The sequence below is a fragment of the Crocuta crocuta genome, unplaced genomic scaffold, assembly GCF_008692635.1.
Source record: "Crocuta crocuta isolate KB4526 unplaced genomic scaffold, BGI_CrCroc_1.0 scaffold70, whole genome shotgun sequence".
Classification (NCBI taxonomy): Eukaryota; Metazoa; Chordata; class Mammalia; order Carnivora; family Hyaenidae; genus Crocuta; species Crocuta crocuta.
The window spans coordinates 547,821-570,061 of NW_027528417.1; the positions used below are offsets into that span (position 1 = coordinate 547,821).

Genomic DNA, 22,241 nt, shown 5'->3' on the forward strand with positions numbered 1-22,241 from the left:
GGGGAGAAAGGAGCCTCAGCTGTCCTCTCAGAGCTACAGCTCTTATCCACGGTGCTTGAACAGGGAAGAAGGTTCCATACCCCTCAGGATGTCATTGGCATCACTGACTCCCACAACCATATCCTGTGTGTGGGGGGAGGGGCCTTCCTGCCTGGGAAGAGTTCCAAGTTCTCTCCTGGATCACCAGGGTTTCAGCAAAACATCATCTTCTTTCGGCAGAAGATGAACTAAGCACTAGAGAAAGATTGTCCAGAATCCAGTGCGAAGATTCCTTAACGTCCCTGTGAAATGTAGGTATTATCTGAAAGGCCAAGAAAAACAGGTTGCCTCAGCCACAGCAATGGAATGGGACATAGGACGGCTGTGGTTTGAAGAGAGAAAGGCAGAGTTGCTCTAGAAGGTTGCAAATAGAAAAGTCTAAAAAACAAGGCACTGGTTCAGAGTTCTAGGCCCACAAAAGCTCGAAAGTAGGATGACCTGGGGGGAAACAGGGCCATAGGAGGTACGAAGGAGTAGGATTGTGCTCCTGGAAAACATTTCTGGGTGGAGAGAATATGAAAAGTAATATATACCAGTCTGACCTACCAACACAAATACCAAAATCCTTAATAAAATATTAGCAAACTAAATGTTGCAATATTAGAATCGCATGCCCACACAACTAATACATTTATTCTGAGAATGCAAAACTGGAGTTAATAGCAGGACACCCCACTGATTTAATAAATTGCTTAGTAAATACTGTTTTTTAAAAACATGTGATAATCCCACTGGTGCCAAAATGGCCCTTGGAAACATTCAACATATAGTCCATTAAAAAAAAAAACAACACTCTCCACGGACTAGATAATTCTGATAAAGGATATTCATCTCAAAGCACCTAGAGAGTTTTTCCTGAATGGGAACTCATTGTAAATATCAAAAATGTCTTGAATATCATAATATTTTACTGTTGATCAAATCAATATATGATGAGTTATGAATGCAAATGGTTTTGCATAAATGGTTTTGCATAAATGTTTATCTTGTTAATCAAAATAACATGTACATACATTTGAAAAATAAGCATGTGTGTCTTTAAGATTTATTTAAAATTATAGGCGAATTACTTGATATTTGTAATGATTTTTTAAATATTGAGTATTTTAAAAGAAGTAAATGAGCAAAACAAACTATAAAACCCAGACAGAAAAAATGGGCAAAGTGGTCAAAGAATTATTGTCACAAAGAAGATAGTCCCCGTAATCTTGCCAATAAAATCCATTAATCATTCATGATACTAATTACTCCCATATGATTTAACATTAAAAAATTAAAGGTATACAAGCTCACTTTATTTATTTATTTAAACACTTTGAGTCTAACCCAAAGATCACATACCACCAAAAATTTACATACTATCTCATTGGCTGATAAACATTCAAAAATTATTAATATGTTAACAAGTGGTTTCCAACTGCATATTAAAATAATAATTTACACTGGCCAAGTAGGATTTTGTCTAGGAATGTAATTACATCAATTTTAAGAAACCCATTAATATTTTTCATTAAATTCACAGATTAAAGGGAGCAAACATAATTATTTCAATAAATTCCTAGATTGGCATTTAACATATAGTAGGAAATTCATAAATATTGAGTGAAGAATAGCTGATAAATAGGAAGATAAAAACTCAACAGTAATGGGTAACAGTAAAGTAACAATAAAAGCTGTTAGCCTTTTGAGGTTTGCTGATCTCTTTAGAAATTTGATGAAAACTGTGTGCTGCTCTCCATAAAACTGGAAAGGATGAAAATGATTTGGATAGAGTCCCAGGATGAGTCTCACTCACTTATGCATCAAGTAATAGGAATACGGACCCCAGCCCCAGCTGTGGACCTGATGTGTCCCATGAGCCACTGCAGCCCCTCTCAGCCATGGTCTAGAAGCCCCTAGGGAACACTGACCTAGACAATTACACACATGCAGTAGGAATGTGGAAATCTAGGAGTCCATCAGAGAAGTTCCAACACACTGTTGGAGCAAAAACAAACCCAAGACTGGACACATTGGAGAGGGTAGAAGTGATAGTTTCACTTTACCCACCTCACCCGTCCCCCAGTGTGGCACATTGCCCATGGTTTCTCCCATGAGGGAAAGTAAGAGCATGTGAGTGAACACCCTGCTTACCCAGATGCAGGACACTACTAAAGAGATCCATTTTTTGCTTGCCCCATCCAGAATACTGAGTCATAAGCTACATGAGTAGGGGATGGTGAGCAGCTATAAGAACAGCAGCCAGGGCTCAGAATGTATCAAATGGACTCAGATCCTGTTAACTGCCCCCTAGACTCCATCTAGAGGCCTGCTCACCACTAGGACACCTCATCTACAGATTCCTCCAACCACCCACAGACATTCCACCACCACCACCACCACCCCCCCCCGTGCTCTGTGTGCCTTACCCACAAACATCCCCACCCCATGACTGGATCCCTGTGTGCATTTCCAGTGGCTGTAATAAGAGCAAGCTTTGGCAGATGGCTAGTAAGCATGTGCACAAAGCAAGACTGAACCTGTGAGCAAGGGAGAGGCCACAAACTTGATAACAGCACTGCCTTTGGGAAAGCAAAAGGGAGGCTGTCAGCACCCAGCACTGCAGAACTGAGAGAAGGCATACAAACTTAAGAATTCTGCCTCAGGAGGGAGGAAGAAGTGGAGAGCAGGAGTATCCTTAGAAGGTCTGAGAAGGCCTCAGAATCCCTCTTAAGGCTGATGGAAGATATTTCTCTCCTCACGTCAGTCGGTAAAGATTAGAGGAGGTGACTCCAATCAAATGCAAAGACAGCAACACAAGACTAAAGGAACATGAAAAATCAAGGAAATATGACACTACCAAAGGATCATAATAACCTTCCAGTAACTGACCCCAAAGTAATGGAGATCTGTGATTTACCTGACAAGGAATTCAAAACAGCTTATTTAAGGGGCGCCTGGGTGGCTTAGTCGGTTAAGCGTCCGACTTTCGCTTAGGTCATGATCTCGCGGTTCGTGGGTTCGAGCCCCGCGTCGGGCTCTGTGCTGACTGCCAGCNCAGCTTATATATTTATGTATTTGTTTGTTTGTTTATTGGAGAGAAAGAGAAAGCACATGCAAGTGGGGAGCAGAAGGAGAAAGAGAATCCCAAGCAGGCTTTACACTCAGCACAGAGCCTGATGCAGGGCTCAAGCCCACGACCCTGGGACATGCCCTAAGCAGAAATCAAGAGTCAGATGCTCAACTGACTAAGCCACCCGGGCACCCAAACTAGCATTTAAAGGAAGCTCAGTGAGCCATGAGAAAATACAGAAAGTCAATTCAACAAAGTTAGGAAAACAGTGCATAAAACAAAATGAGAAGTTTAACAAAGAGGCAGAAATCATAAGAAGGAATCAAACAAATTCTGGAGCTGAAGAAGACAATGAATGAAATGAAAGCTGAAGTAGAAAGTATCAAGAGCAGAATGGATCAAACAGAGGAAAGAATATGTGAACTATAAGACAGGACCTTGGAAGGTATCCAACCAGAGAAGAACAAAGGAAAAAGAATGAAAAAAAAGTGAAGAGAGCCTATGAACTATGGGATACCATCAAGAGAAGCAATCTGTGAATTATTAGAGACCAAGAAAGAGAGGTAGAAGGAGCAAAAAACATACTTAAAAAAATAATGGTTGAAAACTTCCCAAATCTGAGGAAAGATTTGACCATCCAAGGTAATGAAGCTCATAAGTCCCCAAAAAGGTCAAAAATATTTTCTCCAAGACACATAATGCTAAAACTAACAAAAATGAAGGACCAAAAGAGAATCCAAAAAACAGCAGGATTAAAAAACAAAAAAACAAAAAAACAAACTTACCACTTATAAGAGAATCTTCATAAGGCCATCAGCAGATTTCTCAGCAGAAACCTTACAGCCCAAGATGGAGTGGAATGATGTATTCAAAATACTGAAAGAAAAGAACAGAAAAGAAAAAGGGGCACCTGGGTGGCTCAGTCAGTTAAGTACCCCACTCTTGATTTCAGCTCAGGTCATGATCTCACTGTTGGTGTGACTGAGCCCTGCGTCAAGGTCCATACTGACAACCCGAAGCCTGCTTGAGATTCTCTCTCTTCTGTCTCTCTCTGCCTCTCCCCCATGCATGTGCTCTTGTTCTCCCTCCCTCTCCCTCTCCCTCTCTCTCTCTCAAAATAAATAAATAAACAAACAAACAAACATTTTTAAAAAAGAAAAGATCAATGAAACTAGAGCTGGTTTTGCGGGTAAAAAAATGGACAAACCTTTAGCTAGACTAAGAAAGAGGAGAAAAGACTCAAATAAAATCAGAAATGAAAGAGGAGACATTACAACCTATATTATAGAAATACAAAGTACCATGAGAGAATACTATGAACAATTATATGCCAACAAACTGGATAACCTAGAAAAAAAAAGAATAAATTTCCAGGAACACACAACGTACCAAAACTGAATCATGAAGAAAAATCGTGATTCAACATAGAAAATCTAAATAGATAATAATGAGTACTGAATCAGTAATCAAAAGCCTCCTAAAACAGAAGACTCCAGGGCCAGATGGCACAGCAGTTCATTCTACCAAACGTTTAAAGAAGAATTAATGCCAGTCCTTCTTAAAATCTTGCAAAAACTTTAAGAGGAGGAAGTACTCCCAAACTGGTTTTAGGAGGCCAGCATTACCCTTTTACCATAGTCAGATAAGGGCACTATAAACTACAGACAAATATCCCTGATGAATATAGATGCAAATATTCTCAACAAAACATTAGCACACTGAATTCAACAACACATTAAAGAATCATACACCATGATCAAGTGGGATTTATCCCTGGGATGCGAAGGTGGTTCAACATATGCAAACCAATAAATATAATACACTACATTAATATAATGAGGATAAAAATCTTGATCCTCTCAGTAGATACAGAAAAAGCACTTGACCAAATTCATCACGCGTTCATGATAAAAATTCTCAACAAATCGTATATAGAAGGAACATACCTCAACATGCCTCACAGATGACAAGCCCACAGCTAACATCATACTCAGTGGTGAAAAACTGGAAGCTTTTCCTCTTTTACAAAGGTGCCCACTCTTACCATTCCTTTTCTGTATAGTACATAAAGTCCTGTGCAGAATGATCAGGCAAGAAAAAGAAATAAAATGCATCCAATTTGGAAAGGAAGAAGTAATATTGTCATTGTTTGCAGGTGATATGATCCTGTATGGAGAAAACCCTAAACACTCCACCAAAAAACTGTTAGCACTAACCAATGAATTCAGTAGATTTGTGGGATACAAAATCAACACACAGAAGTCAGTTGTGTTTTTAAATACTAACAAAGAAACATCTGTAAAAGAAATAAAATCATCTCATTCATATTAGCATAAAAAACAATAAATGCTTAGGAATAAATTGAACCAACTAAGTGAAAGATGTGCACTCTGAAAATTATGACTTTGATGAAATAAACTGAAGAAGATGCAAACAAATGGAAAAATACCCCATGTTCATGGATCAGAAGAATTAATATTGTTAAAATGTTCATACTATGCAAATCTATTTATAGAATAAATGCAGTCCCTATCAAAATTTTATCAAAATTCCAATAACATTTTTCACAGAAAAGGAAAAAAGCAGCCCTAAAATTTGTATGAAATGACTAAAGACCCCAAATAGCCAAACCAGTCCCGAGAAAGAAGAACAAAACTGGACGCATTGCACTTCTTGATGTGAAAATAGTATGGCACTAGCATAAGCAGAAACATATAGATCAATGAAACAGAATCAAGAGCCCAGAAATAAACCTTCATATACTCAACTAGGAATACTCAATGGTATATATATATATATATATGGTATATATAATGGGCAGAGAATTAATTACTTCATAACGCTAATAGATAAAAGGGCAATGCACATAAGCAAGCAATTCACCAAAAAAAAAAAAAAAGAAGGAGGATGAGGAGGAGGAGGAAGGAAGGATGGAAGAGAAAGAATGTGAATGACCACCAACCAATAAGTATGTGAAAAAAAATGTTCACCTTCATCTGTATTTCAGCTGTATTCAATATAGCACCTAGCCCAGAACTTAGCATATGGTTTGCACATTCATCTTTCCCGTTCAGCAAGTGCACAGTGAGGCTCTGGGAAGACAGCCATGAACAGGGCAATGTTCGTCATTCGTTTAGACAAGCAACAGAAACACAAATTGAAATAACGAAATGTCACTTTGCCTAACAAATTGGACGCTTAAAAGGAACAATAACTAAAGTCGGTAAGAGTTCAGGGGAAGAGGCAGTCTAATAGACACAGAATAGTGGGGGCACATGTTAGCAGCACTGGTAACTGGGTAGCTCCGAGCAATGGAAGTGCACATAGCATTTGATCCAGCAATTGTGCTTTCCATCCTTGATCCTACGGGAAAACTGAACAGGCAGCCAAGGGTCTATCAGTGCAGTTCACCAAGCAGTGCATTATTCTTGTAGGGAAACAATGACTTCCTGTCCAACAAGAAGAGATTCAGGGGAATGGGGGGGAATGGGGTCCAGAAAACAGATGGGGCGTCAGCACTGGAATAGCAGACAGATTTGGTCCAGATACGAGTAAGTGCATAAATGTGATGTCAGGAAGTTGGAGAAGTTTTATGTTCTGTGTTTTTCTCCCACTCTATGACCTAGAAGGCAAATCTGTCTTCTGAAGGTGAGGGGGGTAGCAGAATTGAAATTTCAAGGTTTGAAATAGCTCTGGCAGAGAATGGGAAAGGAAACAGTGTGGACAAATAGAAAGGATCCCCACACAGCAAGGAAGGCCTGGCTGAGATCAGAGATCACGAACATTTACCTGAGACATAAAGAGCAAGTAAGCTTGAGCACAAATAAATGCAAGATAAAAACCCATTCTGTTCGAAGAAAAGGTCTGTTAGTAGCATGTACATTCGTAAATCCACATCGTTCAGCATAATTACATAAGAACAGCTCAAGTGTCAATTCTAGGATTGACATTACGACTCCTCATATCGGGTTTCTAGTTTAGCAAACCAAGTTTGGGAGTTGGGGAGAGCACATAAAATGGAAACAAATTGTATGTATGTATATATATATACATACATACAATTTCTTAAAACTTAAGAAAACTGCAGTTCTCCAGGAAACCTAGCAGTCTGATGGAAGGAAAGATAATGTAAAGTGAATTCTTCCAAAATTAGGGTAGAAGTTTAATGTTGGTCAAATCAACATCTGAACCAGATGTTTCTTAACTTTTCAAATGGATTCAAAAATCATCTCATAGGAAAAAAAGTTAAGAATAGTTGAGAAATGTTTAGAAAACTAATGGATGACCCTTGTGTTAAGATATTACAGTATGCTTTAAACTCACAGTAATTAGGGGTGACTCAGTCGGTTAAGCATCCAACTCTTGATCTCAGCTTAGGTCATGATCTCAGCATTGTGAGTTCAAGCCCTGAGTTGGGCTCGGTGCTGGGCATGAAGTCTACTTTAAAAAATAAAATAGAAAGGGCACCTGGGTGTCAGTTAAGCATCCGACTTGATTTCAGCATAGTTCATGGGTTCAAGCCCCATGTCAGGCTCTGTGCTGATGGTATAGAGATTCTCTCTGTCCCTCTCTCTGCCCCTCCCCTGCTTGTGCTCGCTCTCTCTCTCAAAATAAATAAATTTAAAAAAATAAACAAAGGCATAGTAATTAAATTTGTGAGATAGTGATATAAGATATAATGAATAGTCCAGAAGTATGGCCTAAAATATATTAAAATTTAATTCATGATTTATCTCATGATTCCCACCCACCTCCCACCCACGTTTGGAAAAAGAGCACTTCTTGATAAATGATGTTGGGACAAATATTCCCTAGTTATTTGGGAGACAGGAAGATGTATCGAGAAAAGAAGGTCCTTAATTTTCCCTCCAGTGAAGGAATGAATGGATCTGCCAGGTCTACGGGCTCACCAGTACTTACAGGAGACAATAAAGAAAGTTTAAAGCTCTGGAGTCTGAATCCCTGTTCATTTGCCATTTATTCAACAAATAATTGTTGAACTATTCCAAGAGCTGCAACACAGCAGGGAAAAGAGAGAAAAGTTCCCTGCCTCGTGGAATTTACCTTCTGTTGGAGGAGAAGGCTGAGAAAGATGTAAACAAGTTCAGGGGAAGATGTCAAATAGAGATAAGGGCTCAAAAGAAGGTGAGGCAGGGCAGTGATGGGAGGGAGCTGGGAGGAGGGTGAGTCCTGGAGGGTCTCCTCAGCCGCCATTCTGGCCACGTGTCCCCTGGACTGAGACCTGAAGGGCAGGAAGGAAAAAGTCAAAGATTGAAAGGAAGGGCTTTCCAGGCAGAGGAACACAAGCAAGGCCTGATGTTGGAAAGGACCTGGACAGGTTTAAGGAGCAGTTAAAGAGCCAGGGTGGCCAGAGCAACGTGGCAAAGGGGAGGGCCGTGGGGAAGGTGACAGAGGGCCGTGCAGAGAACCTCCGCTTTGACACCGGGGGCACGTGGGAAGGTGTCAGCAGGGCGGTGACAAGGAGGGCCTTACATTTACCAGGATCACCGAGGCTGCCGTGCGCCACCTCTTCCCCAGGGAGCGCCCACCAGGCTTCTGTAGATGTGAGCCTGGCCCCAGCTACTGCCAACAGGGGAGAAATGTTTCCAGTCGGGATCAGGAACTAATTTTTTAAAGTTTTTATGTATTTATTTTGAGAGAGAGGGAACAGCTAGGGAGGGGCAGAGAGAGGGGGGAAGAGAGAGAATCCCAAGCCATTTCCGCACTGTCGACGTAGAGCCTGGTCCGGGGCTCGAACTCACAACCTGTGAGATCATGATCTGAGCAGAAGCTAAGAGTCAGACGCTTAACTGAATAAGCCACCAGGCGCCCAGGAACCATTTCCTGAGGAACAGACAGTAAGTGTGGAAAAGCAAAAAAGATTGATGACCATGATCACCTCCTCAGCTGAGAAAGGAAGTCCTGCCTGCTGTACGTGACCAGCAAGTCAAGCTGGGTCAAAGGTAATGGCCCCGGCACCCCCGCCTCTGTCGCCCTTACGAGTCCTGGCGTGGCCTTGCTCAGGCGGCCAGCATCAAACAACAGGGATCCATCCAGGAAGGACAAGAAAATGACCTCAGGAAGACATACAGACCAGTAAGTTTAATTCTGGCGCAAAACTGCAGATAGCAGATTTTCAAAAATTCATTTTCGTAATCACCATTAAAAAGGGAAGTCTTGGGGCACCTGGGTGGCTCAGTCGGTTCAGCATCTCACTCTTGGTTGTGGCTCAGCTCAGGATCTCACGGTTGTGAGATCGAGCCCCAGATTGGGCTCTGAGCTGGGCATGGAGCCTATTTAAGATTCTCTCTCTGTCTCTCTGTCTCTCTGTCTCTCTGTCTCTCTGTCTCTCTCTCTCTCTCTTTCTCTTCCTCCCTCTGCCCCTCCTGCACTCACTCACATGCTCACTCACTCTTTCTCAGAAAAAAAAAAAAAGGAAATATTTATTTCTTTCATAAATGGCCTTGACCATTAAAACCTAGATGATTTAAGAACCTAAACATTCCAAGAGGCCAGTTCTTTAATCTCTGTTATGGTTCGTAGCTTCGTTTTATTACATATGCTAATTTATTAGGTTTGTGCTCCAGTTTCTTTCTGCAATTCTCTTGCATCTAGTCACTTCAGGGACAGGAGTCTGTTCATGTTTTGACGGGCTGTAGAGGCATCGCCAGAGTGCCTTCTGTTTTATGAGAGCTGAAACGTATTTGCATTCAATTTTTCTAGCAGACTTCTGCCAGCTATTTAAGAGGACATATGGAGTTTCTTTTCTTACCTTTGAAAAGAGGGAAAAATACATGAAATCAGGGCATGTGGACAAATTTCCTTACTTCGTCTTGTTGTTTGGTGGAAACGTTTCTTCAGGCCAAGACAGCATCTGTAAGCTGGGACAGAAAAGCAATGAGGAGACCGTCAAGTCTGGACCACCGTGTCGTTTTCACTGAGTGCCCTTGGTTCCTCAGTCCTCGTGGGTTCAGTAAGCCTCAGACCCAGGGCTTGGCACCAGGGGCAGATCAAGCTCTATTGGCTTGGTGGTTGGTGTGGCCAAATCAAGGAGCTGATTCTTCATTCTTATGGATGTGAACCAGTAAGGGCTGCAGAATGGACCTGAGGCTCCCCGCCTGAGGCCCTTCTCTCTCTGATCTGTTACTCACTGACCTGATAATTCAATACCGTTCAGTGCCACCATCACTTTCTACAGACCCTTGGGTCCCAGGAATTATGCGCACGGAAGAAGGAGCATTCGGAGACCAAAGTCTCTGGGTTCAAATCCCAGCTCTGCGTCTTCCTCACTGAGCCATAGTTTCTTCATCTCTAAAGATGGAATTAAACCATCAGCCACGTCCAGGTGTTGTGAGGCCCACATGCGGTAATGAGAAGCCCGGATGGACTCAGTTTGCTCTGAGTTGGCTGCCTTCTTTCTCCTTCTGTTCCCCCCTGGAGGGGGCTGGGGAGCAGCATTCAGCAGGGGCCCCGTAAGTGTTTGATGCACCATGAGCTCATGAAGGGCTTTCCGGTGGTGCATGAGAATACCCATTTGTGTTCAAACGCAAGCCCTGTTAAAGTCCTTTCTTCTGATGCCCAGGATGCCCTCCTCCTTTGAGCCCCCGGGGGACATTCGCTTATCGCGGGCTGCACGCAGCACTGGGGGCCCCACACGTTTGCCATCTTCGCTTTTGACCAAAGCCAGCTCGGAAGGTTGTGTCCCCCAGTCCGCTCAGGACACTTGGCATCAGAAATGATAGATTCAGAGTAAAGACTAAGCAGACGACCTGGAGGCTGTCGGTGATCTTGGTCTCTTGGTGTCAGCAAGGAGCTTTGGGGCACAGCGCCGGGGGCTCAGTCAGGTAAGCGCAGCCTCTTGATTTCAGCTCAGGTCATGATCTCACAGTTCATGAGATTGAGCCCCACGTCAGGCTCTATGCTGACGGCTCAGAGCCTGCTTGGGATTCTCTGTCTCCCTCTCTGTCTCTGCCCCCCCCCCCATAAAGAAGTAAACTTAAAAAAAGGAGTTTTGAAATATTATATTTTCCCTTATTCCAAGAGCCCGGTGAACCCTGCTTTCTCTGCGGGCACTGAAGCCTCCTCACTGGCATCAGTTAGCGCCAGCTCGCTCTGCTCGCTCTGCCGGGATCACCGCCTGACCTGCTGGCGCCCTCCCCACTCCGCAGCTGCAGCATGCTCTCAGCGACCCTTCCAGAACACTGCTCCTCCACGCAGCTGCCCCACCCTCCCCGGGGACCTTGGGTTCCGGCTGCGCTAACAGCTTCCTCGGCTCTTCTCTGCCCCGGGCCCTCCCCCGCCCTCAGGCTGTCCTTCTGCCAGTCCCACTGCCTTCCTGAAGCCTAAGCCCCTCGTGGGGCGTGTGAGGGACCCGGGCTCGCAGTCGGGCAGATCTGGGTGCCACGCCAACTCCCTCGGAGCAAACCTCCCCCCCGGAGGCTCGTCTCATCTGTGAGACGTGATCAGCATCCGTGTGTCCGACGGCGGTCAGGAAGCGCCAGGGAGGCAAGGCCAGTACAGCCTTCTCCCAGAGCTCGGGCCGCAGTGGGTGCTCAGGAGGTGCCAGCTCTTGAACAGTGCGGCGCAGGGACCCATGGCCCGCTCGCCAGGAGCACAAAGCCCTAACTCCTGAGCTTGGCCCTCAGGGCACTGCCCCGCCCCCGCCTCCCGTCCCTAGGCCTCCCCCGAGGCCTGTGCCTTCCGGCTAAGGCTGGAAGCTCAACTTCGCCGTTTCTTCACCTCTTTCTTGTGCGTCCAGACCAACCCCAGAGTCACCGATGGGTGCAGCCTCTGCAGGCCTGCAGCCTGTGGCTCTCGGTGCAGGTAGGACCGCTCTTCTGCTGCCTGCTGTTGGCCTTCGCGGCCTTCTCCCTTCTCTGCTCCCAGGGGACAGGGAGCTCGGCTTACTCACCTCTGCATCCCCGGCAGGGCTCCATGCCAGGGCCCCTGCGCAGAGTGGACTGTTCCTGAAGGCTTGCATTAAACTAGTGCCGATGAGAAATAGCAGACAGTGTTCGAGGCCCGGTCGTTCGGTTTCCCAGCTAGGCAGCCGCGTACCTTGTGTTCATGGCATTATCGGTGTATACGGTTCAGTCTGCTTGCAGCCAGAGGGAAGTACAGGGTGGGGGATGTGTGTGCGTGCCGGGGGAGGGGCTGTCCGTGTCCATGTCAGGTCACCTACTGTTGTGTCTCAGGACAGATCATTCTATATTGTGATAGTATGTTCTTTTTTTTTTTTTTACATTTTTTTAATGTTTATTCATTTTTGAGAGAGAGAAAGAGAGCGCGACTGGGGGAGGGGCAGAGAGAGAGAGAGACACAGAATCCGAAGCAGGCTCCGGGCTCCGAGCTGTCAGCACACGAACCCACAAACCTCAAGACCACGTCCTGAGCCAGAGTTGGACGCTCGACCGACTGAGCCACCCAGGCGCCCCCTATTTGATGTTAGGTTACCCCTTCTTTAGGAAAGTGTGGTGGCGGTAGGCAATACTGGATCATAGTGGCTTTTTCTTTTTAAGATATTCTTAGTTGGCAAGGGAAAAGAACTGGGAGACAGCAGCCAAGTTTAACTTTTTACAGTAAAGAACAATAAAAAGCATTCTTCACGACACCACGTCGGCAAGGAAAGAGGTTTCAAGAGCATCACCAGTAACAGGCCCGTCTAGAGCCAGTGNCCACAGACACCGTGTGGACACTGACATACACTGTCTGATTTAATCTCAAAAGCCCCTTGAGCTAGATGGTGTTATCTCTGTTTCACAGCTGAGGCTCAGAGAGGTTAAGCTCTTTGCCCAAAGTGTCGCTGAGGCTCAGAGAGGTTAAGCTCTTTGCCCAAAGTGTCACAGACGTGTAAACCGAATTTCCCAAGCCCCATGGTCTGGCGTGTGCAGTGAGGAGGCCACATTGGCATCCATCCTCGGTAGGAAGCCCCAGGACCACAGCACCCACACCCACCGTCTCCCACCATCATTTGGGGGAAGCGAGGAAAGGTTCTCCGAAGTGCGAGTGGACAGCCCCTGCCTAGGGGCCTGCTCGGGGCCTTCACTCATATCTGGGGGGACAGCAGTGTCCCCATCGGACGGGTCTCACCCAGCCGCTGCCGCCCACGTGCCTTCTCACAGAGGGGCTTCCAAGCAGCTGACCCAGGCCAACTCACGACTTCCCTGTGCCCAAGCACCTTTGCACTCAGGGGCCCTTTCCTCCCTGAAACATGCTTACAAACCAGATCTTACTTACAGCTGTGTTGGTGTACAGATCAATATATTAATATCATGTATTGAAACGTTCTGGGCCTGAGAGTTCTTTTTTCACCTTCTGATTTTAAAGCATTTTGACGGGCTTCTAAAAGAACGATGAGCCGTAGGCTGGACGCCTGCTGAGCCCAGCGGGCAAGGAGGCCCTTTCCAAGAGCCTGCCAGAGTCGGGGGCCCTGGCCACTGCCCATCCCTGTTTCACGGATTGACCCGCGGACCTCAAAGCGTACTGCCTGCCTCCGTACCTCACAAACACATAGTGCCGATGGCCTCTCAGCTTCTACCGGTTTAGCTTTTCTACTCATGTGATGGGCCTCCGACCACTGCCCAAGCCAGAAAAATTCCTCTTCTGCCCCAGACACGTGCACACATAACTTACTCCTCAAAGCTCCCCCCACCTCGTTTTCGATGAGATCATATCAAGACTCATATCAAGACAAATAAATAGACCCCCCAGGCCTCTGTCGCACCCCAGGTCATCACACGCAGCCAGCCGTGGGGTCTGTTCTGGCCCAGCCGCAGCGGGCAGACACGCCCACGGGCAGAACCAGCCCTCTGGCATCCACAGCGTTCCCTCTCGATTAAGCCAGGCACTTCGCCCACCCCCGCTCCTCACAGGTTGGCAAGCTTGGGGTATTCTGGTAGGGAACATTCCTGTCCGTTCCAGCTTGAAATGAGTCTGCATTTCTTTGTCCAGCACAAAGCTCGGAAATGAATGATGACGCGGGAAAAAAGAGAAAGTCTCAGGAGAGCTTGCAAGGCTTGCTAATAAGCAAGGGCAGCTGGAGGTTAGGATGGAAACCTTTTCCGTAGACCTCTACGGACCCGGAGCCTCCCCGGGCAACACCCTGAAGCCCGCAGGCCTTTGGAAAGCAGTGTCTAAGGCAGGGCATGTGGAAGAGGAATTTGTACGGCAACGTGCTTTCTCTGCAGCGCACGGGGACAGGATGGACAGGTCACTAGGGCTAAAGTTTGTGGGGAGTGAGGCAAAAAGGGAAGGGGTCTTGCTTCTCTCTGCAGTCCCTGGAGACAGAATGACACAGCTATAGCGTTTACGACTTGGGTCCTGACCCGCCCTTCTGCTCTCCTGGGCCCTTGGAAATGGCCCCCGTGGCAGGATCCCACCTCGGAGCGGAACGTAACCCTCTGAGAGGTCTGCGTGGGTCCGTTGTTGGTTACGGGCAGGCAGGAAACAGGAGTGTCAGTTGAGGTTGCTTGTCCTGTGCCCTGTGGGCGACGGAGGACCCAGGAGAGCTTCTCTCCCTCTCTGCACCCCCGGTGCGGGCTGCTCGTCGCGGCCCCAGAGGCAGTGAAGTCGGCATTGTGGACGTGACGCTCCGCGTGGGGCCGAGGCACAGACTGAACCCTGCAGCGGCCGCTCGGGCTCTCAGCAGGGGCCGCCAGTGGCTGGGAGACCGAGGCGTGTGGGCAGCCAAGCAAACAGATCCCACGGCGGATCAGCCACGAAAACCATGCTCCGGTTACGCGGAGTCATGTTGGCACTCACAAGCATTTATTATTTTTAACTTCTTAATGTTTATATATTTATTTTTGAGAGAGACACAGAGACAGAGAAAGAGAGAGAATGAGTGACGGAGAGGCAGCGAGAGAGACAGACAGCTCAGCCCCGACGCGGGGCTCGAGCCCATGAACCGCGAGATCATGACCTGAGCCGAAGTCGGACGCTCAACCGACTGAGCCAGCCGGGTGCCTCCCACCCAAGCATTTAAAATGGGAACCGCATGGGTCTCTGGTGCCTAATAAAATTTGCCATTTAATTTGTATTTCTTTGACCACTAGGAGGTTGAATTTGTCACCACACGGCCGTTTTCATTTGTCATCTGCGGGGACACTTGAGGCCACCTTCCTGTTTGGTAGTTGCCCCAGTTCTGTCTGCTGATGGCCACACTCTCACCTCTCCCTCCTGATCCCCCGAAGCTGTCACACTGGACCCGTCTTACAATTACAATCGAGAAGCGTCAGCTGCCGCCGTCGCTCTCTTCGGGCTCTGTGTCGTTCAGCCCGCTCTCTGGGGCCGTGAGCGGCGAAGCAGAGGAGCCTTTCTCTCTCCACTTCTCCCACACGCAGGGCTGCCGGCCAGCACCCCGTCCACACCAGCTTTTCATCTGCACAAGCTCCCGTCCAGTGCTAAATATAGCTTTATTTAACGTAATGGTACAAGGTGCTTTCTACTTTTAAATCTGGACTGGGCAGGGAGCGGGACATTTACATAACCAGGCAGCGTCAGCCCCGGAACAAATCTTCTGATCTCCTCAGCTGGACCAGGGAGTAAACCAAGGAACAGGGAGGCTTGGAGCCCTGCCCCTGTCCGGTGGCTAATTACACCCCAGGTGTCTTAACCTCAGGTCAGTGCACTGCGCGCACCCACCCCCACATCCAAGCAAAGGGCCCAGTGAGTCCTTTGTAGTGGGTGCCGAGCACCTGATTCCCTGCAGAGGCTGGCGGGTCCCCATGGAGAGCTCACCACCAGACGGGGGCAGTGGTCCCGCCGACTGGCTCACCACCCAGAGAGATCGTGTCCGGTTCTCATATACTTAACTTACTTGACTGAGTGATTGATTGACTGATTGATTGATTCATTGATTTGGGGCCACTTCCCCCAGCTGGCGGTTAATTCACTTCTGAAGTTTTCCAGAGCTTCCCCCAGACCACAGATCTTCCCAGGGAAACTGTGGCGCTCTCCCCGGACCAGCCGCCAGGGACCCCACACTCGGACTCAGCGGCACATACAGGTGCCTTCAGGGGCCAGGAAAGTACGTCAGCATGTCCGGTGGCGGGGGGGAGGGCTACAGGCACGCCTTGAGGGCCAGGACTTCATCCGTGTGCACTGCTTTATCCCCACACCTAGAGCGGAGCCTCCACGCCATAGACCGTCCCCAATAAAATATGCAGAATGACTTATGTGGGGACTGCAGAGACCTGGGAAGTGCATGTCTCAAGGAAGGCATTCTCGTCATAAAGCAGGACTCCGGGCAAGACTTGGCTCCCAGCTTGCAGCCCCTGTGGCGGAATGGGCGACACTGGCTGGGGCGGAACAGGGATCCGTCCATGTTGCTTGGACGGGTTATCCAAGCTCGTCGCTTTGTGGGTCATGTTCAGTCGGAGTCAGGATGCAGATTACCCTTCTGTTTAAGCTCTCAAGCCCTTTCCATGAACAGCCCTGGCCCCTTAATGACCCTGCACTCGTTGGACTGTGTATGAATTTTCACACTTGCCCTCCTAGACTTGCTAAACATGAACTTGCTTACTCGGAGAAGGGTGACATATTGTTGCCTTTTCTGAAAGGGGCGTAAGCAAACAGTGCAGGATGTTTGGTGCCAGAATCGTCTGGAGACCCGTTCGTCTTCACAGGGTGCCACGTCCAGTCACAGCGCCCTGGACCGTGGTGGCACAGCCCCTGCAAGCCCCTCGGGTGAAGCGGTGGCACTGGCCGCTCCCTTGGGCACCGCCCTTCCATCCCCTTCTCGCGACACCCCACACCCAATCGTTTGCGTGTGTAGCAAATCCCTTGAAGCAAAAGAAGTTTGGCTCTTGGGTCAGGCAGCTGTTGCGGAGTGGACGGGCTAGATGGGGGGCCTTCTGATCACATGTGCCCTAACCCTACAAAGAGTTGACAGATAGGAGACCGTGTGCCTCTGCATGGAAGCCCAGCACCAGTTTCTAGACTGTGGACTCCGCCACTGACTTGTCACTTAAACACTTTGACTCCCTGGTGAATTGGGAAGGGTATCAAAACATCCTCCGGGGCGCCTCGGGGGCTCAGTCAATTAAGCATTGGACTTCGGCTCAGGTCATGATCTCGCAGTTCGTGAGTTCAAGTCCTGCGTCGGGCTCTGTGCTGACAGCTCAGAGCCTGGAGCAGCTTCGGATTCTGTGTCTCCCTCTCTCTCTGCCCCTCTCCTGCTCACGCTCTGTCTCTGTCTCTCTCTCTCTTTTTCTGTCTCTCAAAAATAAACAAACATTTAAAAAATTTAAGAAAACATTGCTAGCAAAACAAAACCTCCAGTAGCATCTGCTTGGAGGAACACTTTTTGCAAAATCGAGCCATAGCTGTCATTAATATTTTGGCCAGGAGACATGAGTCAGAAAGATACCTTAGAAGGTACCAAAGAGATTAAAGTTCCAGGTTTTCTTGAAACATTTTACTGGTTAATGGTAAATACACACACACACACACACACACACACACACGTGTGTCAGCAATATTTGACTTCCAATTTACAAACCCTTCGATGGGATAAATATACTCAATTATAGGTAGAAGCCACTACTACCAAGAAACAATCATCTCCAGCTTATAATGATGTTCTACGTTCTGATGAACTCAAAGAGGCAGATAATTTTTAGTGGTTGAGTTGCCTCTGCCCCTTCAATGCCCTTGGCCCAGATCCTGGACTGATCGTCACTTTCAGCCGTGAATGTCAAAGCTGGAAGGGAAGTGACTTGCGTCAGTGAGGCATATATTCAGCCGCAAATAACAGAAAACCTGGCCAGCAGTGGCTGCAGGGGCAGTGGACTAATTTTCTCATGTAACAAGATGTTCAGGGGCAGGCGGTGGCTCACAGTGGGCTCAGCGGATCCTATGCTGTCCGGGCCGGGCTCTTTCGGTCTTTCTGCCCCACCCGACTCAGCATTTTGGTGTTCATCCTCAGCGCTGTCTCAACGGCACACCGGGGATCCAGGCAGAAAGAAGTGGGGAAGAAGCGCAGCTAGATCTCTTCACCGGGTTACCCTCAGCAGGCTTTCCTGTCGGGCTCACGGGTCACCACTGTGTCCCATGCCTGCCCCGGGGCTACCAGGGGGGTGGGAAGCGGAGGGTTCTTCTGTCCCGCCTCTGCGGTAGAGGAGAGCGAGGGAGAATGGGCTTCCGAACCCCTGCGGGGAGACTCTTCCAACAGGCTCGTTGTGCAGATGACAAAACAGCTCCAGGGGCATGAAGTAATTCGGTCGAGAGCCCAACACTAAATGAAGGTAGAGCCAGATCTAGAACCCAGGTCTCTTAACGCCCAGTCCAGAAAGCTCCCTCCCGGATGACACCATGGACATAGTTTGACAGAGTCTGTGGCTGAAGTTCTGTTGAGGGCACAGAATACCGTCCAAACCACGAGGTAATGTGTCTGCAGCCAGCAGCAGGGGCCAGAGATACGGTAGCCTCCACATGAGGTCTCCTTCCTTCCCGAAAAGTCAACTCCGTGTGAGTCACAGAAGCGAGGCCGTGTCACAGCAGGCCTCCTCCGGCGCCTCCCTTCTGGGTGGATTTCCTGAGCCTCTTGTTCCTTCGGCACGTCGATGTTTACGTGTGGCAGGGTGGAATCAGTCTCATGATGAGCACCGTGACAATGTAGAGTTCCCTTGTCGTTGTTAATGTGCTGTTCTTGTCTTCTGTCCCCTTCTGTTATCGGACCAAACAGAAGTATTCTGCTGTTTCTCTCTGCAACATCTCCACAGAAGTCCTGAAAGTCATCAATGCCACAGAGGAGCTGATAGCAGAGTCCGCAGGGCCCTGGGAGTTCCCGCCCGTCCCTCCCGACAGAGAGAAGGGGGCGTTTCCTCTTGGGACAGACCAAGTGAGACTGGATGAGCACCTGACTTCCCTGGAAGAAAACGTAAGACAGTGCGGGTGCTCCCCGTCTCGGGGAGACGTGCGAAGAAGAAACTGGTGACATTGTGACCCATCACAGACAGTGCAAGGACACACACACACACACACCCCACCGCCACCACCGTAGCAAATAGTGCTCAGGGAGGGTGTCAGGCTGGGCTCTCCGGAAGCAGACCCCGAGGAGAGGATGGCTTGCCTTGGGCAGTGCACCCCCTGGGGGGCTGGTCAGGGAGGGGGAGGGACTAGGGGAAGCTATGAAGTCAAGCGAAGCCGTGACCTTAGACAGAGAGGAGCTTTGACCTCTAGGGAGCCCTGGGGTCTCAGCTGCGTCTCAGAGAGGTGTCCTGAGCTGAGGCAAAGGAGCTGGCCTCTCGCACAGCCAGCAGGCACTTCAGTCTCTGGGCAAGCCAGCTAAGCGTCTAGAGTAGCCCAAGGCAGGCTTCGGTGTAGGGCTGAGCGGCGGGGACCCCAAGCACACTGGAGCGGGGGTGGGGCAGTGCAAAACTAGAAAGGGGCCCGGGGAGGATCCAGGTGGAGCACGGCCGGTGCCGCTAGAGGGAAGGGGGGTGGTTGCCAACGGAACTTGGGTCACAAGTGGTCTGCCCTGCTTACGGGTCTGTGTGCTGGTAGTGGATTTTTCTAGCCTCGCTCAGGAAGAAAGGAAGGAGGGAGCAGATTCTTACATATAAATACCCACGCCCATTGCTGAGTGTTCTAATAAATGTCTGATGAGCATTTGCCATTCAGAAAGGGGGTGACACAGAGAGATTTGGAACATTAGCCACAGGGGCCACCGTCACCATCTCCAGCTGGCATCATCATGCCCACAATGCCAAATGAAGTCAGGTGGTCCCTCCTTCCCAGACCTGGCCAGGACAAGCCCTGACTCTGGGGAGCCGTCAGGAACGCAGTTCTCAGAGATGGGGACCGGTTGGTAGAGGCAGTTGTTGCAAAAAGCTGAAACGACAACAAATCAGAATGACTCCAGGTTAAAAAAAAAAAAAAAATGCCAGTAGTTGCTTTATCTTGAAAGTTGAAGACTCTCTCCCTTTGAGTTCCCATAAAGCCTAAGCCGAGGTCTATCCATCTGCCACTTAGCCTCACTTGGCTGCCCTTCCCACCTGTTCATCTGTCCCCATTACATCGGCACCATCGACATTTCGGGTTCGATGATTCTTTGTTGGGGGGGGCGCCTGTGTGGTTCAGCATGCGCAGCACCCCGGGCCCCTACCCACGAGATGCCGGGAACAGCCCCCTCCTCACTGTGACGATCGAATGTCTCCAAACGTTGTCAGACGTTGGAGAGGAGCCGAATGGAGGCGCAGCCACCCCCAGACCGGGCAGCAGATGTATAGCCCCTGCCGAACGGGGTCTTGTCCCTCATGAGCCCAGCCCTTGCCAATCACAAGCCCAGCCCTGCCCACAGCCGGACACAGAGGTGCTCAGAGAATGTGTTCACCTGATAGAAGATTCTGACGAATGAAGTCTTTTTTTTTAGGAAGAAATGTTTTACTTCTAAGGCGTAAGGTCTCTGTTCTTTAGATATGTCTGTAATAAGTTCTGTTATTTATCTATCTATTAAGTGCCGATAGTCCTCAAATGGCCGTGATCCTAGGCACACAGAGGTGAAAAAGTTAAAGTCAAGACATGCTTCTCCAGGAAGGGGGTGGGTTTTTCAAAGTATCGGATTAAAGCAAAACATGCAACGGGTGAAATATTCAGATTTAAATGACAAGCGTGGATCCCATGGCACAGACTTAAAGCAACAGCCTGCTTTTTTTTTTTTTTCCCTCCAAGGGGCATCGTGACAAATGCAGTGGCCTCGTGGGGGTTTTCATTCTGTAGCATCCTTTCATCACACACCATGTCTCCCTTCCTCGGGCTCCTTAACACCCCCAGTTAGAACACATGCACGTACCTGCTGACGTGAGAGGCCGGCAGCCCCAGCAGGCACCTGCAGTGCAGGCTGGCATTGCACCCATCTCACCCCTGCCCAGCCCTCGAGATGCCTCCCCTGTTCCCCAGGAGTCAGCTGCTCCTCCCTCCGCCCCCCTCCCGCCACCATCCAGCTCTTCAAACCGCACCCAGAAGAAACTCCATCGCTGTTCCTTTGAATTCCGTGGGTTTGGAGTCAGAGAAGGGAGGGCTCTTTTCATTATCTCCTCAGAGACAGAGATCACAGAGCCCTGGGTGGGTTTGGCGCTGCGGTTTCCAGTATGGAATTCAGCCGAGCGGCAGAAGGGCAAGGCCGATTTCTGACACGGGCCTCTGGGTGCAGCTGATGTAACGAAACCGGGCTTTTGTCTGTCCGTGTGCTAAAGAACGGCTCCCTCACTTGTCTCTCTCGCTGCCCGGCTCCTTTGTGCCGAGGAATGGGGACTGTCAGAAATAGCCCCGGAGACACGGCTTCTGGCCTTCTGAACGCTGGCTACCGAGGACCAGCCCGGGGACTCAGAGATGAAAGGGAACATTGGCTTGAGAATGTTTCACCTTTAAAAGGACGTGGGAAGGTTTCAGAGCTACCTAAGATAACAAAAGAATGCCCTTCCCCTGCTTTCACCAAGTGCCTTGTTGATCCACTTAATGGGAGTCGGGCTTGGGGATTTCAGAATTCCTCGAGTCTCACCTGCTGCCTGGCTTGGCTCTGTGAAATCAGCTCTTGTCTCCCCTGCAGGCAGGGGGAGCCTGGGGCCAATCGCAGCCTCCCCTGGGCACCACTGGGAGCTCAGTGCCTTGGATTGCACACCCCAAGCTCTGGCTGTGAGGTGGAGGGTTTCACTGTCCCCGCAGGGACCTGGCTGGGAAAGCAAGTTTCAGGAAGTGTGGGTAAGGCTCAGGGCTGCTGTAGCACCCGGGGAGTAGCAGTCGGGGGCGGGGAGAGCGGTCACGGGGTCTGCACCCCTGAGGGTGTAGCCCATGGAGAGCTGGAGCCAGAGGTCGCCCCCTGGAGGGAGCTGTCGCCAGGAAGCCCACACAGAGAGCGAGCAGGGCTACGGGAGACGAAGGTCTTTCTCCTCCTGCCTTTGATCTCCTGCTGGTGTCTGCCGCTGGCCAAACCCGCCCCAGCCAGCAAGGCGCCCTGGTGATGGGGTCCACACAGGTGGACGGGGTGGGGCTGAGAGGGGTGGAAAATGGGTCTACGAGTCAACACAAGGACTAGCATGACCGTTCTCAGACCTGTGGTGTGAGCAGTAGGGACCACAGAGGCCATCTTGTGATTGACGCAGGGTGATGAGTGGGAGGGACAAGTCAGCCACCTCTTCCCCCTCCCCCC

At 48.9% G+C, this 22,241-nt stretch overlaps 1 protein-coding gene and 1 long non-coding RNA gene across 4 annotated transcripts in view; one reads left to right on the forward strand and one right to left on the reverse strand.

The window, feature by feature from the left end:
- The window catches only part of LOC144223533 (uncharacterized), a 13,760-nt gene extending 1,608 nt beyond the window's left edge, over nucleotides 1-12,152 (reverse strand). Inside the window, exons 1-5 of one of the 3 annotated variants that reach the window (XR_013332726.1) lie at nucleotides 12,003-12,152; nucleotides 9,864-9,972; nucleotides 5,038-5,164; nucleotides 3,877-3,967; nucleotides 74-301 (exon numbers count right to left, since the gene is read on the reverse strand). This is a non-coding gene — a long non-coding RNA (uncharacterized LOC144223533). Of the gene's footprint in view, nucleotides 1-73; nucleotides 302-3,876; nucleotides 3,968-5,037; nucleotides 5,165-9,863; nucleotides 9,973-12,002 lie in introns of those variants that run through there. The other 2 variants (XR_013332725.1, XR_013332727.1) reach the window with 2 other exon arrangements.
- The window catches only part of MYRIP (myosin VIIA and Rab interacting protein), a 263,471-nt gene that overhangs the window by 227,988 nt on the left and 13,242 nt on the right, over nucleotides 1-22,241 (forward strand). The window contains exon 11 of the mRNA XM_077754495.1: nucleotides 18,777-18,971. Within this exon, the coding sequence (XP_077610621.1) occupies nucleotides 18,777-18,971 (195 nt within the window). The remainder of the gene's footprint in view (nucleotides 1-18,776; nucleotides 18,972-22,241) is intronic.